Source organism: Harmonia axyridis, chromosome 7, assembly GCF_914767665.1.
Source record: "Harmonia axyridis chromosome 7, icHarAxyr1.1, whole genome shotgun sequence".
Taxonomy (NCBI): domain Eukaryota; kingdom Metazoa; phylum Arthropoda; class Insecta; order Coleoptera; family Coccinellidae; genus Harmonia; species Harmonia axyridis.
Genome location: NC_059507.1, coordinates 13,155,757 through 13,172,836, shown reverse-complemented (window position 1 = coordinate 13,172,836; position 17,080 = coordinate 13,155,757). Strand labels below are relative to the sequence as shown.

The 17,080-nt window shown below is 36.3% G+C and overlaps 1 protein-coding gene across 6 annotated transcripts in view; it reads left to right on the top strand.

The window, feature by feature from the left end:
- Window positions 1-17,080, top strand: part of LOC123685146 (paired box protein Pax-6) — a 73,475-nt gene that overhangs the window by 41,732 nt on the left and 14,663 nt on the right. For 4 of the 6 annotated variants that reach the window (XM_045624751.1, XM_045624755.1, XM_045624754.1 and 1 more), the window contains 3 exons: window positions 8,923-9,142; window positions 12,770-12,916; window positions 13,012-13,094. In XM_045624751.1, coding sequence (XP_045480707.1) covers window positions 8,923-9,142; window positions 12,770-12,916; window positions 13,012-13,094 — 450 coding nt within the window. The remainder of the gene's footprint in view (window positions 1-8,922; window positions 9,143-12,769; window positions 12,917-13,011; window positions 13,095-17,080) is intronic. The other 2 variants (XM_045624752.1, XM_045624756.1) reach the window with 1 other exon arrangement.

Sequence of the window (17,080 nt, the reverse complement as noted above, 5' to 3'; positions counted from 1 at the left end):
ACGGCATCGAATTACATCAGGTGAGGGATGATCGTTGAAACTCCGACAACCCTGGTAATCTGCCTGATTATGCTACCTGAGGCAATGATACTTCGCTACTGTTTTCATGCCACCCTTTTGCACTTGAGGGTGTTCTGTGTGTGAATTTTTGACTGCCACCAACGGAAACAGTGAAGGATATTCCTTTATTATCCTACATCATTTAGGATGATATAAATATGCATGCAGATTTCGGACAAACAATTTTATTTTTTCAAGAAGTTTAACCCTAACATATTAAACTTTTTTGCACACTTTGTTCCAGAATATTTATTATTTTCGGTATCTGCCTGCTGAAATCCAAGGTTTGGCAACTTTTGCTCTCCTAGTGTCATCGCTTCATTCACGCCGTTCGGCGCGCTTGAAGTTTGTTATCTGGATTTCTGATATATTTAGGTACTCATTTCAATATATTTTGAGTTAATATGAAACGTTGATTCACTATGGGACATAAGAAGTGTGTTCCTTGTGGAGAAACTCGCGAATTGAGTGAAATATCGTATCACTGATATTTTTTCATTCCCGCGCGCTTCATGTCAAATTTGATAGTTCATGTTGGGGACAGAATTTGCTTACTGAAAAAGACATATGTTCCCTCTATTTATGTTTATTACTTTGAGAATGAATCTGACACATCGCATGAGTACGGTTTTCTATCTGGCTGTCATAAAGGGTCCTTGTTAATTTGTTCGTACAGAATAGCCTTTAATATAAAGTATAAATCTTTGAAGTTGAATTTTTCAGTTCAAATTTCATTGTTAACCTTAATTCAACACGAAAATATATACCTACATAATAACTATTTTATCCAATATTCTTGAACAGCGTATTTCCAACTCCTATATAGAAAGGAGTCTATTTCGGCTCCAGTTTTTTAATTTTCCAACAGTAAATCGAAGAACACAGAGGGACTTGATAATACTTGCCGTATTATCATGTGGCCTTATGTACTTTTCCCTTCTATTTCACATGTGACCGCACACCAATTGTGCAACACGCTTAACTGGTTCTATTCAAAAAATTCTCCGCAACCGCTGCCTATCGCGCCCCCTATTTATTTGATCTGGAATCTTGCAGGGTCGGCATGCACCCCAGTTCGTTAGGAATGTTACAATTTATTTGATATAAGGGCTGTATCAATCTTATCTAGGTTTGATCAAGATTGAGAGTAGATAATTTAAAATGCACAGTACTCTCCTGATATGAGTCCTTCCGATTTTTTTTTCCAAAACTCAAATTGTTTCTTTTTCAATGGAAAATAAATGAATAAATTAAAATTAATGAAATATATTGTCATATATTTTCCATAAACCAATTCCTGTTACTTTGTTGGCGTAGTAGTCCATCATATCTCCGGAGAGAAATGATGTGAGCCATGTTTCATCCATTGTCACATATCGACGCAAAAATTCAGGTTTATTGCACTTAAACATCTTCAAACACTGCTCAGAATCATTAATACGTTGTTGCTTTTGATCGATTGTGAGCTCGCGCGGCACGCATTTTGCACACAGCTTTGTCATGTACAAATATTCGTGAATGATATGATGTACACGTTCAGATGATATCTTCACAATGTCTGATATCTCGATCAACTTCACTTTACGGTCATTCGAAATTATTTTGTGAACTTTTTTGATTTTTTCGTCGGCCCCTGCCTCTTTTGAGCGTCCACTGCGTTCGCCGTCTTCTGTGCTCATTTAAACACGTTTAAACTTAGCATACCAATCAATGTTGGTTGATTTTCCTGGTGCAGACCCCGGAAACTCTTCATCAAGCCAAGATTTTGCTTCAACTGTATTTTTTCCCTCTATAAGTAATTATAGTATATACGAAATTTTTTTTCCATCTTTTTTCGCATAACAAAAGTAGCTACACTTACAACGCAATATCTCACAATCTATTGGTCGGACTGCTGTCAAATTTTGATACGTATCGTTTGAAAGTTGGTACTAACTATAAATCATATGGATACCGGGTACTTTTCAATTGGGCTAATACTTTGCTGCCTAGTAAAACAAATAACTATTTTATAATTGATTAATATATTTTTCTATTCCTTCCTTCGGGGTTGGATTCTTCATTTGAGCCTTTACCAAGTAGTTGATTACTTTTGATTTTCAAACTGGATGTTGTTTCACGCCTTTCTTTTCCTCAATATTGTAAATACTTCATCTATTTAGTGAGTACATTGTTCTTTAGGTTCTTGATACCATTTCCAGTAGTTCGAAATGTTTCTTTTAGTCATCAATAAAAATTGAGCCTTTCAGGGTTCGAAACATGTCTGTAAGAGTATAATAACAATTGAATTTGTCATCGTTTGTGGAGAAGACTTAGAGACCCTCCTTAATATCTACGACTCCACTTTGAGCATGGACTTCTTTCTTCAATTCCATACTTAACAATGTCCCCTAGCCTATTATGATCATCACCAAACCGATTCTACCAAAATTCGAAGCCACTCCACTCCTGCTCTTCCTCAGAAGGAGCACCACCAGCCCAAACCCTTCGTGTCTCTGACCGTCTCTTCTTCACCCCAAAAAATAAACCAACAAAGAACAGACTAAACAACTTTCGCGATCCTTTTCGGCCCTCTGTCGGATCTGATATCTACCCCCAATATACCGTACGTCAGTACCAGAGCCCGTCTCGCTGACATGTGGCCCCACAATGCCACCGCACGCTGGATGCACACATGTACAATTCATTTACATTAATTTAAATTTGACGGTGAATGCGGATACCAATTACGCCTTTATGGCGCACTGGGACGAAAACGGCAATTTCGAGGCTATTCAATCCGGTAACGTGATTGCGGCCTTCGGTTATTTTTTTTAACCAGTTATGGCTGGTCTTCCTGATAACTAAACAGCAATTCGTGAATTCTGCGAATTTGCGTTGGATTTGTGTATTTTAAACTGAAAATGGTGTTGCTGTCTTTCGCATTATGTTATTTCCTTGAGAGGGAACACCACCACGTGACTTCTCAGTTCAAAACGAAATTGGAGATATTTATTCTCACAAATCACATCGATTATTATGGGATTTTCACATAATCTCTTCAAATAATAATTTACATTATAGTATTCCAATATCTTCAATTGCGAATTAAAAACGTTCCGTTTTTTGAAAAGGAATTGATGATATGGTATCCCTACAAAGCACTGATGTATTTTGAAATTATTCGTATTAAAATCATTACAAAAGATTCAATTTCGTGGAAATTCATAAAGAGGCTCAAAAAGTACTTCCTTTCGACGAAAGTTGAAGTTATCGTTATATTGATCATTCTGGCAACACATTATTTTCGTCCTTCCTCTGGGCAAATATTGACAGATCACGAATAGGAATCACGACTTGACTTGGGCTTGACTTGAAATCAACTTAAGTCCCTGACTTGAACTTATGTTGATTTCAAGTAAAGCCGTGAATCCCTAATCACGAGAATGTCACGTGATGGTGTTCCCTCTTAAAACACTCTTGCTATGAAGTAAAATTTTCATTGAAATAAAATAATACAATAAAGCTCAAAAGATAGTGCGAAGAAAGTTTCCAATGCCTCAAGATATTAAAATTATTTCAAATAAATAAAATGATGGAAGATATAATTTCAATATACCTAATAAATAGTATATTATTTCACAAGGAGGAGAAGTGTCACTTTTCATGGCGAGCTTATGTTTGCCCGCCGAACGGAGTGAGGCGGGCAATTTAAGCGAGCCATGAAAAGTCACTTCAACTCCGAATGAAATATGCTATTTTTTTTTCAAACGTTTTGTTATTCATACAATCAAATTCTAAACAAAATCGTACGAGAATATATCAGATTTGCACAGCTTTCATGGTTATATTTTATTATCATATGTTGGTACTCCTGACTCTCCGTCAGCCGTCACGGATTTATCTGTCACTTCATCGTTTATTTTCATTTCTGCTCAGAAGTCAAGTCGTGAACAATAACAAATACAATATCTACTCTACACCTATAGTAATATCGAAATTCCTGGAACTTGCCTAAATAGAAATACCTATATCAAGTAGATCCTATGTTATCTCGAACTTATCTAATAGTATAGAAGAAGTTGTTTCATAAAATGGAAGGTAGAATCAAGCAAAATTATTACATCTCGTATGACTACTATTTACATTTATTTTGCAGAATTGTTGAACTCTCCAGGGTGAAAAAAATCGAAAATACTAATATGTACAATCCACACATACTTATTTATATATTTAATAACTGCATTGGATAACCAAAAGGATTGAAATAACTAGAAATATTTTCGATGAAGAATAATATTTACAATGTTTTCTTTACGGATAAGTTATGGAAAGGCATTGATGAAATATATTGTAATATAACTAACCTAAAAATTTTAGCATAAATATCATTAGTGTTCAGAAAAAATGATTGAGAGAATTATTATTCTCATCAACAATATTAATGCACTTATATTTTTGATTACTAAAGAAGAATTACTGCAATTGTGCTAATATGTGATTTTATGAAAATAAATGAGATTTGTTTTGATATATTCTATTCATTCTATAATAATTTGAAGATTGAATGAACTCTCAGTCCATATCATTGAAAGTACAATTATTGAAAACTTTGATTGTTACATTAGAATGCATAATGCATCCCTACATGGAATGATAGTCCAGGTATGTAGTGGTTACGTTTGTAATACCTTTGCAAATTATTATATATATATTTATAATGGGAACGTTCAAATTTTGACTACTCGATGCAGGAATATAGCTAGCCAAGATTTCAGAAATAACCTTATTTGCCAGGTGAGAGGCAGATGATTGATTATTTATAATCATGCTGCTCATCTCGATTCTTCTGCATGCACTAGAATATCTGATAATTAATATTATCTGCAATTTGGTTCCAAAATCATGAAATGTCAGATAACATCGAAGATAATATACATAACTTGACATCAACAAATTCAAAAACTGTTCAATGTCTTCAAATTCTAAAACCTTAGATTTTTTTGGAATACATTTTCTTTACAATAAAGCTTGTTTTTGAATGATTTGTCGGAATCAAAATAACAATACAGGTTGAGTATACAACATTACATCGAATAGTTTTTTTTTTCCATAAAGCTGAACTTTCATGAATTTTGCTTAAACATTCAAAATATGCGATAACAACGTTTTCTATTATAAATAGGATGATTTTTCGTGGTCCATTAGTTGAATTTTGTATATTCGTTCTCCCAATATTTTTTTGGCTTCTGGGGAATTATTCTATTTCGTGCATCTATCGCAATGCTTTTATTTCTGGAGGAATCTAGTTCATTCCAAAATCAGATATTTAAATGTATTCATTGATAATTGCGTCTTCAACACTTATTGAATTTTGAGTTTGTGATACAGACATCTGTTCTGCCAACCAACATTTTTCAATGCAAAAATCAGTAAATGATATTTATTGAAAATATTCCATTAAATTCGATAAGAATGCAGTGAATTAGAGAAAATAATGTATAATTCTAGTACAGAAGGCTTATTCTAACACTCGTTCGTTCAAATAATGACGTTTAAATCAGAATTATTTATTCTTGTCCATGGTAACTAATTAATCGTTTCCGTAGCAACCACTTTTCCCTCCGCCGGAGGGAAAAGTATTTTTCCCTCCGGCGGAGGAAAAGTAGAACTTTTCGATGATCCTGTCAGTCGAGAAATGACGTTATTATGGTACGTTTGAAAAAAAACAATTATTCTGCCAAACTGTGGCTTCATCATCTACAACATTTCAACTGATACAAAATTTAAATAACAACTAGCAATGTAGGACGAAGATACAAAGAGGAAATTAGAAAACAAGGAAGATAATAAAAATAACAGGTACATTGGAGAATGGCTTCTGTGATTTCCGAACTGATATTCAACAAAGATAATGTGTTCTCTTGTATTTGTTCTTTCAAAAAAATATTTCGGAAATTATACCCATTTTTTTTTCTTCGGGATCACTGGGCTTGCAAACGCGTGCATTACCCATCAAGGCCATTATCAAAAAAATACCCATTTATTTCAAGTTATGAGCGTGTTGGCTTTAGACTTTTATTTTTAGACAAAACGATTCCAAAATTATTGTTGTAATTATGACTAAGTTGTTTTCAAATTATTCTCATTTGCAGTATGGTTGAGATTAGAAGTGTTAACTACTTTGATGTTCTTGAAACTAGGGCTCAAGTCAGCATTTAGACTTGAGTTAAGTTTGATTTTATCTCTGTTATTTTAATGAGAATCTCCAGATTCTCAGAGGCACTGTATAATTGAACTTTTCCTTCAGTCATTATTTTCAAATGGAACATAAAGTAAATTAATTATTATCTTTTAGTGCCATGAATCTGGATATTCTTATGAAAAAAGCAAAGATAAAAACATGCATGTAATGGACACAAATAATAAAGAGATTTACGCTTTATTTATCCTAATTTGATCAAATAAAAACAACCTTGAAGTAGTTAAGAAAAACTGAAAGCCATGTTTACACCTATGATGCACTGCTATTGCTTCATAGGTATTAAACGTTTATCCTTCAGAGAAAGTTCTAGGTTTCAATCTCCCTAGGAAAATTTGGTGTTTTTTAAATCGACTTATCGTTGCAATAGAATGCTCTTCAAATGGTATTCTATTGAAAGCTCATTATGTGAGAGTGGTGTAGAAGAAACCTTTGACCCCTTGGTGAATACTTGTCCAATTTATAAATTTCATGGCGGTTTCCAAGGTATCCATTCAGTTTCAGGTTCTTTTTTAGAATGGTTCGCTAACTTCGAATCGATATAATAGAAACTAACATTTATTACTTCTTTCTGGTTCTTTTTTTTTTGTTTTCATATGTATGTCCCGTTTACATTTCCTCTGCTAATACTGAGATTACATATACACATGCAATGTTGTTTGGAGTTGATAATTGTTGGTTTTGCTCTATCTCAAAAGAATATTGCTGCATATCCAATATATATTAATCGAATCGGAGAGTAGTCTTGAATAGGGATTCACAGCTTGGCTTGATATTCAAGCTACTTGGATGAAGCATGACTTTAAATCAACTCGAGTTCAAGTTAAGTAGTTTTAAATGTCAAGTCAAGTATTTATTCAAAAAGTACTTGACTCAACATTGGAAAACTACTACTTGACTTGAACTTGAGTTGATTTCAAGTCAAACTTAAGCTACTTGAGCTTGAGCACAGTAGCTTGAACCCCTAGTCTTTAATTTCAAGCATAGTGATTGGAATGGTTGAATGATTGGAACAATAAATAATTTGAGACTGATAAAGCCAAGATAACGAATGTTAAATGGACACAATTTCCACGCCTACAATAATAATAATAATAATTTATTGATCCTTCAGGACACTTAACAATGTGTATAGGATAAGTCAAGGAAATATTATTCAATCTACTATTCTATTATTTACAACATATAGGTACTATTCTATTGAGTGATCAACGAATCAGAGAGAAATTCCCTAACCGAATAGAAACATTTTTGCAGCAACAACTCCTTAATTACATTTTTGAATGATTGTTTGTTCAAATATTTCAAATGGGAGGGCAAATGGTTGAACAATCTAATGCCCTGATAAAGTGGAGAATGTTCGAAACTGTGAGTCCGATGTTTAGGAACCAAAAGCACCTGCGAATTGCGTGTTCTATGATCGTGCGAACTAGCTAATTTTTTCCAATTAGTCTCATTATCTTTAGCGTATATGAGACATTTGAATATGTATAGACATGGGAGTGATAGTAATCTATTGGCAACAAATATAGGCCGATAGGATGCGCGATGATTACTATATAAAACATAGAATCAAACATTCAATTAAGGCAAACAGCAAACGAATAGTAGTTTATCAATTGGTTTATCTGCATTTACTTCGCATAACCAATCAAGGCCTTGATACATATTATATGAATCCCAGTTAAAATAACACAATATCCCATATCGCCAGCGTCAGAACGTCAGCTACCGATGGTCCACTCGACATGTTTACAACGTTGCACAATGGCACACTTAATTAACGCTGTTTACCCAACCACTTTGCGCGTTACACAATTCCTCTAATATCATCAACCCATCTCGCATATGTATATGCGCCAACTCATTCCCCGGCTAGGCCAAAAACGAGTGTAACTGACATAAAAGAGACGTGCGATTTTATCGCTTGGTTTGACTTGAAGAATAAGCCATAATGTCGTATGGGGAATGAATGTTGGGCCTAAGCCAGTTACACCGTAAGGGTGCCAAGTTGCGTGTTGCATCTGGCAGGAGCATTGTTTGCCCACGCAATTTTCTCACTGGAGATTGGGTAGAGGAACATGTAGGTACGTTGAAAAATGATAGTGGGGTTAGGGAAGGATTAAGAGCAGAGTGGCCCTTTTTTGTTATTTTCTAAGAGGCAATTCTTGTTGTAAGTGCGTGAGGAATAGATATGACTAAGGATAGAAGAATGGAGAAATGAATACAAAAATTCGACAGCTGACGAAGAAATCTTTCTTCTTGTTATTATTACTTCAAATTTGTTTCTTCTTCGTCACCATGCCTACTCTGGTCTCAAGTTGACACTTCTGCGACTTCTTGAAATTCTTCAAGTGTTCAAGCCTCAACTTGGGTAGTTTCATCTATTAAGGAAGCCGTTTAGGTAAACATGAATCTCTAACACTGCGCATTGTTTTTTCTAGTAAACTGGACTGGAATCAAAATGCTCAGTGTCTGAACGATGTAACATCACTTTCAGTGTGTTGTGGTTATTTGTGTAAGAAGATTATGTCGCTTCGTAGCAACCAATTTCGAGTTCATATTGAATCCATAAACTTCTTTTATGTTAATTTATCAATATCTCCTTTTTCTTGTTTCAGGTTTCGTCAATAAATAGAGTTCTCAGGAACTTGGCTTCCCAAAAAGAACAGCAAGCTTCCGCCCAAAACGAATCTGTATACGACAAGCTGAGAATGTTCAATAGCCAAGGACCACCTTGGACTTGGTACCCTGGAGGTCCACCAGCACCGCACTTGGGACTCCCACCAGCACCACCTTCTCTAGGTAGTCAAATATCAAGAGAAGATATCCACAAACGTGGTAAGTGGAATAATTATTATAATCGCTTCAACAAAATGAAAAAAATCCGCTACAATCATTACAAACAAAAATTTTGAAATCAATTAAATTGAAAAAGGAAAAGTAAACATGAAAGACTAAAAATAACAAATTAACAATACTGCTATTGAACACAGTGATATATCAAATTCCCAATCGGCTTATCAAATAAACGATGGATTCTAAGTGTTTTCACGTGATTGAAAGAAATAAAGTATGGTAATTTTGATATTTGCCATTTCGAATTTGATTCATTAGATTCTAGTAGCACTTCTATCGGGTGAAAATTGACTATGCAGACTGAGTTTTAACATCAGATTCTTTTCTAACATGTTTAGTGAAACTTGGTTTCAATTAAAAGAACTTAGCATTGTCTTGAAATGTTTCGCATCGAATGCAGTTGAAATAGATGTCAGTCAATAAGCTTAGGTATTTGTAAACATAACGCCATCGAAATATTAGTCGATTTGTGTTACATCATGAAGTTATTCTCGATTAAACATGTCAGCTCACAAGTCAAAATCTCGTCATTTGCGGCGGGTTTTGATTTTCTGCTTTAATATGATAAATCTGCGGCTGAGGCTCATCGAATGCTCTCAAATACCTAAGATGAGGCCGCTATTAGTGAAAGAACGTGCAGACAGTGGTTTCAACGCTTCAAGAACGGCGATTTTGACGTCGAAGACTAGCATAGCAGTGGAAGAGAGAAGGTTTTCGAAGATGAAGAATTGGAGGCATTTCTTGATCAAGACTCGTGTCAAACGCAACAAGAATTGGCAAGATCATTGGGAGTGACGCAACAAGCCATTTCAAAACGCCTGAAAGTCATGGGAATAATTCAGAAACAAGAAAATTGGGTGGCGTACGAGTTGAAGTCGAAATATGTAGAACGGCGTTTGTTTGCTTGTGAACAGCTGCTTGCAAGGCAAAGACGTAAGGAATTTCTGCATCGTATTATGACTAGAGACGAAAAATTGGTTCATTACGATAATTCCAAGCGCAGAAAATCATGGGGATATCCGGATATCCCGGCCATGCTTCCACATCGACGGCCAAACCGAAAAACGGCAGAAGCAGAGGTGTACGCCTATGTATAGACGACAGACAGAATACCTATATAAAATTTAATTTAAATGGTATAATATCTAATAGTAGATGTTCAGGATGATCTGAAATGCATTTTGCGAGTGATCCAAATCTTTTTCCAACCCAGAAGTGATTACAATTTTCCTTCGATAGATTCGAAAGCAAAATCATATACTTAATCGTTAGAAGACAGCTTCCCATATTGATACGAAAAACTCGAATCGAAATGCAAAGTTACCACATCGAAGTATCATTCCGGTTTCCAAATTTTCCAGATTCCCCCATCCACCCTTCCGAAACAGTCCTGCCATAATAACGAAACCCCTTTCAACTTTCCCCCTCCTCCTGAAAAAAAAAATATCGAAATCTAAAATTATGCAAATTTCCTCATCTCCGCGGAAAACACAAACACAGAGCCGGTCGTTTCGAGGGATGAGGATCCGAGGGGCGGCTGCTCGGGGGTGGAGGGTTGTTGCGAGGAGGCAGAGTAAAAGGGGGCCAGGCCGAAGGGATAAGAAGATGAAATAAAACAAGAATGAAATGGCGAGGGAGGACGAGGATATGAAATGGGGTGGAGTTTACGGGAGCGGAAGTAAACAGGGGCTTGCGGGGGTTGTAGGGGGCGCTGCCGACAGCCTGCTGGTGCCGACACTCGACGAGTAGGCTTTCAACACGTCCTGAACGAGAGTTTACTCTCTCGCTATCCCCTGTCTCCTCTAGCCGGAGATATCCTCGGAGATATCTGCAGAATTTCTTTTGTTATCCGGGCGGATCCGCAACCGCGCCGCGATGTTCAGATGTTTTATGAGCGTGAGGTTTCTTGGATACTCCTCTTTTTGGGTGGATTTGGGGTGAATCTGTTGTCGGCTGATGGAATGAGGAAGTGTTCAAAGTTTGCAGATTTTATGCGGAATAAATATCTCACTTGATTTTCAACCTTTTGCTCGCGGCCAGAGGATAATGTCACCGGAAGTATTTTGTCTTGGATTATTTAACTGGAAACCTTGACTTGAATGAGCGTTTGGAATGTCAACTACAATTTTTGTCCGGAATATTCTCTTTGTGAAGTTCACTTCACCTAAGGATCACTAGATTTTACTGACATCCCGATCTAAGCTACCACAACCAGCATTCTTCATCTAGATACTATAATTCTGACAGCGAGTAGCTATGTTTGCCTTTCGCTGATGAATTTTCAAATGTCCTAAAGAATTGTATGAATAATAATCAACAATATCTTTTATCTCATTTCAAATGTACATAGGCGTACAACTTTGCTTCCGCCTGTATGTATATATGTATGTAAATGTATAACACAACAGTGTTATACATTTATGATTCAAAGTATTGTCCATCGCTGGCTACTACTTTCTCCCATCTATCGGGCAGCGTACGAATCAAATTTTTTAGCTCTTCATAAGACCGAAAGTGCTGGTCAGCCAGGCCGTGTGCCAACATCACTATCACGAAACAAGTGATTTCCGAAGGAGCTACGTCTGAAGAATACGGCGGGTGGGTTAGGACTTCCCATTTCAACGTTTCCAAGCATGTCTTGACCACTTCACAATATGGGGTCGAGCATTGTCATGCTGTGAAATCATTTTATCATCTCTTGTTGTATTGCGGCCGTTTGTCTTTCAATGCTCGGCTCAAAAGCATTATTTGCGTTCAATAACAGTCGTCTGTGATTGTTTCAGTCGGTTTTAACAACTCATACTACACTACGCGGAGTTGGTCCTACAAAATACTAAGCATTACCTTGGAACTGTGAATATACGATTTGACTGTCGACGTGGAAGCATGACCGGGATGTATCCATGATTTTCTGCACTTAGGATTATCCTAATGAACCCATTTTTCGTCTTCAGTTACAATACGATGCAGAAATCCCTTCCGTTTTTGCCTTGCAAGCAGCTGTTCACAGGCAAAAAAACGCCGTTCAACGATTCAACATCTCTAGGCTTTAACTCGTAGGCACCCAATTTCCTTGTTTCTGAATCATTCCTATGACTTTCAGGATTTTGAAATGGCTTGTTGCGTCACTCCCAGTGATCTTGCCAATTCTTGTTGCGTTTGACACGGGTAATGCCTCCAATTCTGCCTCTTCGAAAACCTTCGCTCTTCCACCGCCATGCTGGTCTTCGAAGTCGAAAATCACTGTTCTTGAAGCGTTGAAAACACTCTCGGCACGTTCTTTCACTAATAGCGGCCTCGCCATATGTATTTGGGGACATTCGATGAGCCTCAGCCGCAGATTTCATCATATTAAAGCAAAAAATGAAAAACTGCCGCAAATGACGAGAATTTGGCTCGTAAGCTGACTCGTTTAATCGAGAATAACTTTATGATGCAGACCTAACCTTATTGTATGACATCTACGAAAAACAAAATTTGATCACCAGAACGATAGATTTATAAGGCTATAATGGGTCCTGAGAAACAAATTAATTCTTATTCGATACCAAAGTCTTTAATGATCTCGTTAAAGCATAGATCATTCAAAACGCTTTTTATTCATTCCAGATATCATGCACGAAAACACCTCTGATGGAAATTCAGAACACAATTCCTCTGGGGACGAAGACTCTCAACTGAGGCTAAGGCTCAAGAGGAAGTTACAGAGAAACAGGACATCATTTACCAACGAGCAGATAGATAGTCTAGAAAAAGGTAATTAGGATCCTCAAAAACACTCTCAGTATAACCCAAACCAGTCTGAGACTTCCTTGTTTACTAATGAGCTGGTGTTTTTCTTTTTTTTCCAGAATTCGAGAGGACTCATTATCCAGACGTTTTCGCCAGGGAGCGGCTAGCTGAGAAAATTGGATTACCTGAGGCACGTATCCAGGTAACAACGTTTTTACGAATACAGAATATACTGTCGCTTTCGTCGAAAAATCACAAGATTAATACTATACACAGAATATTCGAATGATTGAATGAACGTCGATCTTTTGGTTTGAATGAAAGTAAAAACGATAAGGTTCATTTAAAAATTCGCTTTCAAGAATTTTCGAATTTTGATTTTTACGTCGCTTTTCTTCAATTTTTTCCACGTTGATCAAGTTTTTCTTCTTTATCTCCTAAAAAAGTTTTCGTCGGAATACAGCTCAGAGTAATAAACATAGATAGAGGGAGTATATGTCATTTTTAGTAAGCAAATTTTGTCCCCAACATGAACTATCAAATTTGACATGAAGCGCGCGGAAATGAAAACATATCAGTAATACGATATTTCACTCAATTCACGAGTTTCTCCTCAAAGAACGCATTTCTCATGTCCCATAGTAAATCAACGTTTCATATTAACTCAAAATATATTGAAATAAATACCTAAATATATCAGAAATTTAGAGAACAAACTTCAAGCGCGCCAATCGACGTGAAACAACCGATGACACTAGGAGAGCAAAAGTTGCCAAACCTCGAATTTCAGCAGGGAGATACAGAAAATAATGAATATTCTGCTTATAATAAATTTGACAATTAAGAAAAATATCGCATTCCAAATATTTAAATTTCCATATTTAATCGGGAATCACTCAAATAAATATATTTCATTCAATATTTAAAAATACATCACAATCCGACAACATAATCTAACCATGTTGGGGACACGAAAAATTGCGTATATACTTCCTCTATCTATGTTTATTACTCTATGGAATATAGGAATGGGTATAGGAATATAGTTTTGTTTCAGCAGATTTTGATTTGAAAGGGAAAAAAAGGAAAGAAAAGAAAATAATGAATTAAATAGTTTCTATTGCAATTAAACTCAAAATTTAAGTAGAAAATGTATTAATGAATTATAGTTGAAATGACCTCCACCATTCTTTATACAATCTTGTGCCCTTTTTCTTATTTCTTCAGTTGTTACTTTCCGCCTAAAATTTACTCACAATCTTCTCGCTGCTACTTCTATTTTAACGTAAAAAATTTACGAAATATGAAGTAAGGTGAGAAATCTTCTAAAAACCTCAAGAACTCAAATATCTCGTAAACTGTTGATTTTTGGTTATCATTGAATATGTCTCAAACGCCGGCAAATGAGTCATTCTAACACGTCTTCCAAGGTTCACGTATAATTTGGAAACACCCTGCATATTACTAACAGATATTCATTCTCCAACATTTTAATTTTTTTGAGTATCCGCTTTGAAAATACTTGGAATTAGTATTTCTATTCTTCTTTCGTTCATTGTTGAATTACTAGACATAAAAGGTATTATTTTACACTGCAAACATCCATATTCGCATTGAAAAGTATATTTAATTCATATCATAAACCATGCACCACAGGTAAAGGTCCCCAGAATATAAAAAATCTTCATCAACCTACGTAAAAGCTTCTATTGGAAATCTATGTTGCCACTTCTGTTTACCATCCATCATAATCAAACATCACGTAAACACGTAACCGCATTCATCACAGCTACATTATGTAATTGAAGAAACGTCAGAACGCTCACGTCAAAGGAAACGTCAGATTTTTGAACCAATCCCTGGCTCTGCCCAACCATTCAAATCTTCCCCGGATCGCAATTTACAAAATTGCAACAAAATATCCCGTCCTTGCCGAATCAAGAGATACACATCGGCACAAAAGTGAGCCGTATCCATTCACGTACATGTTTAGCTCGAAAAGGCAGTGCTTTCGAGATGATGAAACCTGTATGCTCGGAGTAATTTAGACAAAGTATACGCCTTTTGGGATGCTGCTCTTTTCACAACGTTACTTATCCAAATTACGGATGGGGCAGGGCTATGAAAGCGGTTTTCTTTCAGCGGGATTGAAAACAGTTTCTGGAGTATGTTGGTACCTTTTCGTGTATTAAACGATGAAAGGATTGAATGTTACTTGGAGTGCTTTCCAGATATAATGAAGAGGAGATAGCATGTTTTGTGGGATACGTATAGATGGGTGTTTATGTTTCCAAAGTCGGGAGTTTCTGTGAGGTTGGGGAGCAACTAGAGCGTGTATAAGGATGCGGAGGTCTTTGGTTCTCTAAGAGTATTCAGTTTTCTAAGAAAATTGTATGGGAAGGGCATGACCAAGTGCGTACATGGAAGGAGATTTGACACACTGAAGATTTTCAGTAAGAATCTGATTATGTCATGATGAATCAAATTAGAGAACCTGTAAGACGAGCAAGCGGAGACTTACCTACATCAAAAAGACCATAACATGAATTGAATTGCGTACGATATTTGAATGTCATAATAACATATTGATAATATTATGACAAATACAGGGTGCTAGCGACTAAGTTCTTTAAATATCAGGGGATGAATTGATAACATTTTCTGGAGTATGAGCCAAACAATATAAGTTCTATTCCCCAAATGTTGATTATTCTAAGCTTGAAAGTCCAGCCCCGAAATACTAAATAATTAGTATTATGTAGCAATCCTTAGATTAATGTAATGTACTATTTCGACTATTTCGATGTTGATACCTCTTCCTGTATTAAACGATGAAAGGATTGAATGTTCCTTGGAGTGCTTTTCAGACATAATGACTAGGACGTTTTTTGAAATACATATAGATGGGTGTTCAGGTTTCCAAAGTCAGAAGTTTCTGTGAGATCAGGGAGCAACTATAGAGCGTTTATAAAGATGAGGTCTTTGGTTCCATAAGAGTATTCAGTTTTCCAAGAAAATTGTATGGAAAAGACATAACCAAGTATATGGAACGAGACTTGGTACACTGAAGATGTTCAGTAGAAATCTGATTATGTATTGGAAAGGAAGCGAGTCTTTCACCTTGTTGATCGCATAATCTAATTGCTTGGAGACTGCCTGAACCTATCGATCCCATCTATATTGAAACATACCATTTTCTCGATATTAAGTATCTATCAGAACATTAGAGCAACACCAACTCTCAAACTTACTACTCACCTCATTACACAATATCATAACTCTCTCAGGACTTCGCGCTGGGACCACCATTGATGTGTCATCAGCAAGTATGACTAGTTTTACTACTAGATCACGACTTATATGATCCATTCATGAAAAGAATAAATAATAGCGACCCTAGAACAGAGCCCTGTGGCATGCCCAGAGTGTGGCATGATAGAGCCCAGTAACATTGCATTTTTGTATGATGTAAAGTGTCCAATTCTAAGAAAACACCGCGTAATATGTGTTATAGAGCTTATTTTCTAAGAATTCCAGAGATAGTACATGAAATGCATGTTTGAGGTCAAATAAGAGACCTGCAACATAATGATTTTTATAATCGAAGTCAACAAATGAAAAGGTCGTTGTTTCAGTGAATCTTCATTTTCGGAAGAAGTGTTGGCAGTTTTTAATAATGTTGAAACGTGTTAGGGACGAATCATTTTGGTGTATATATGATCTTCTCGAAAGCCATGGAAAATACGCCCAGAATAGAAATGGGACGATAATTTGCAAACAATACATGAATTTATTAGTAAAGAGGAAGCATTATTTTAAGTGAAATGAAACTACTTTTAAGCTCGGAAACCAACAGGGAAGGTTTATCCTTCTGACGCTGCATCTTGGGTTGTGAAAGACCCAGCTTTACAAAACTTGTCCAATACGGACAGGAAAATGTCGTAGTTTCCAATCAAACAGAATGCTGTGAAACTGAAGTTCGCATCGGAGTTATGCCCGCTGGAGAGTCCTTGGAGGCCACAATCGACCCCAAAACCGCCCGAAACTGAAAGTGAAAAGCGGTTCGGTCGTGAGGCCCTCATTAAACATCCGATTTGGATTTGCCACTTGTGATCAATACTTTTAACCAGCGAAGCTTGAAAACATGCGTCAACACGCTGCCTGTCCGGGACTTCGTTCGAACGAAAT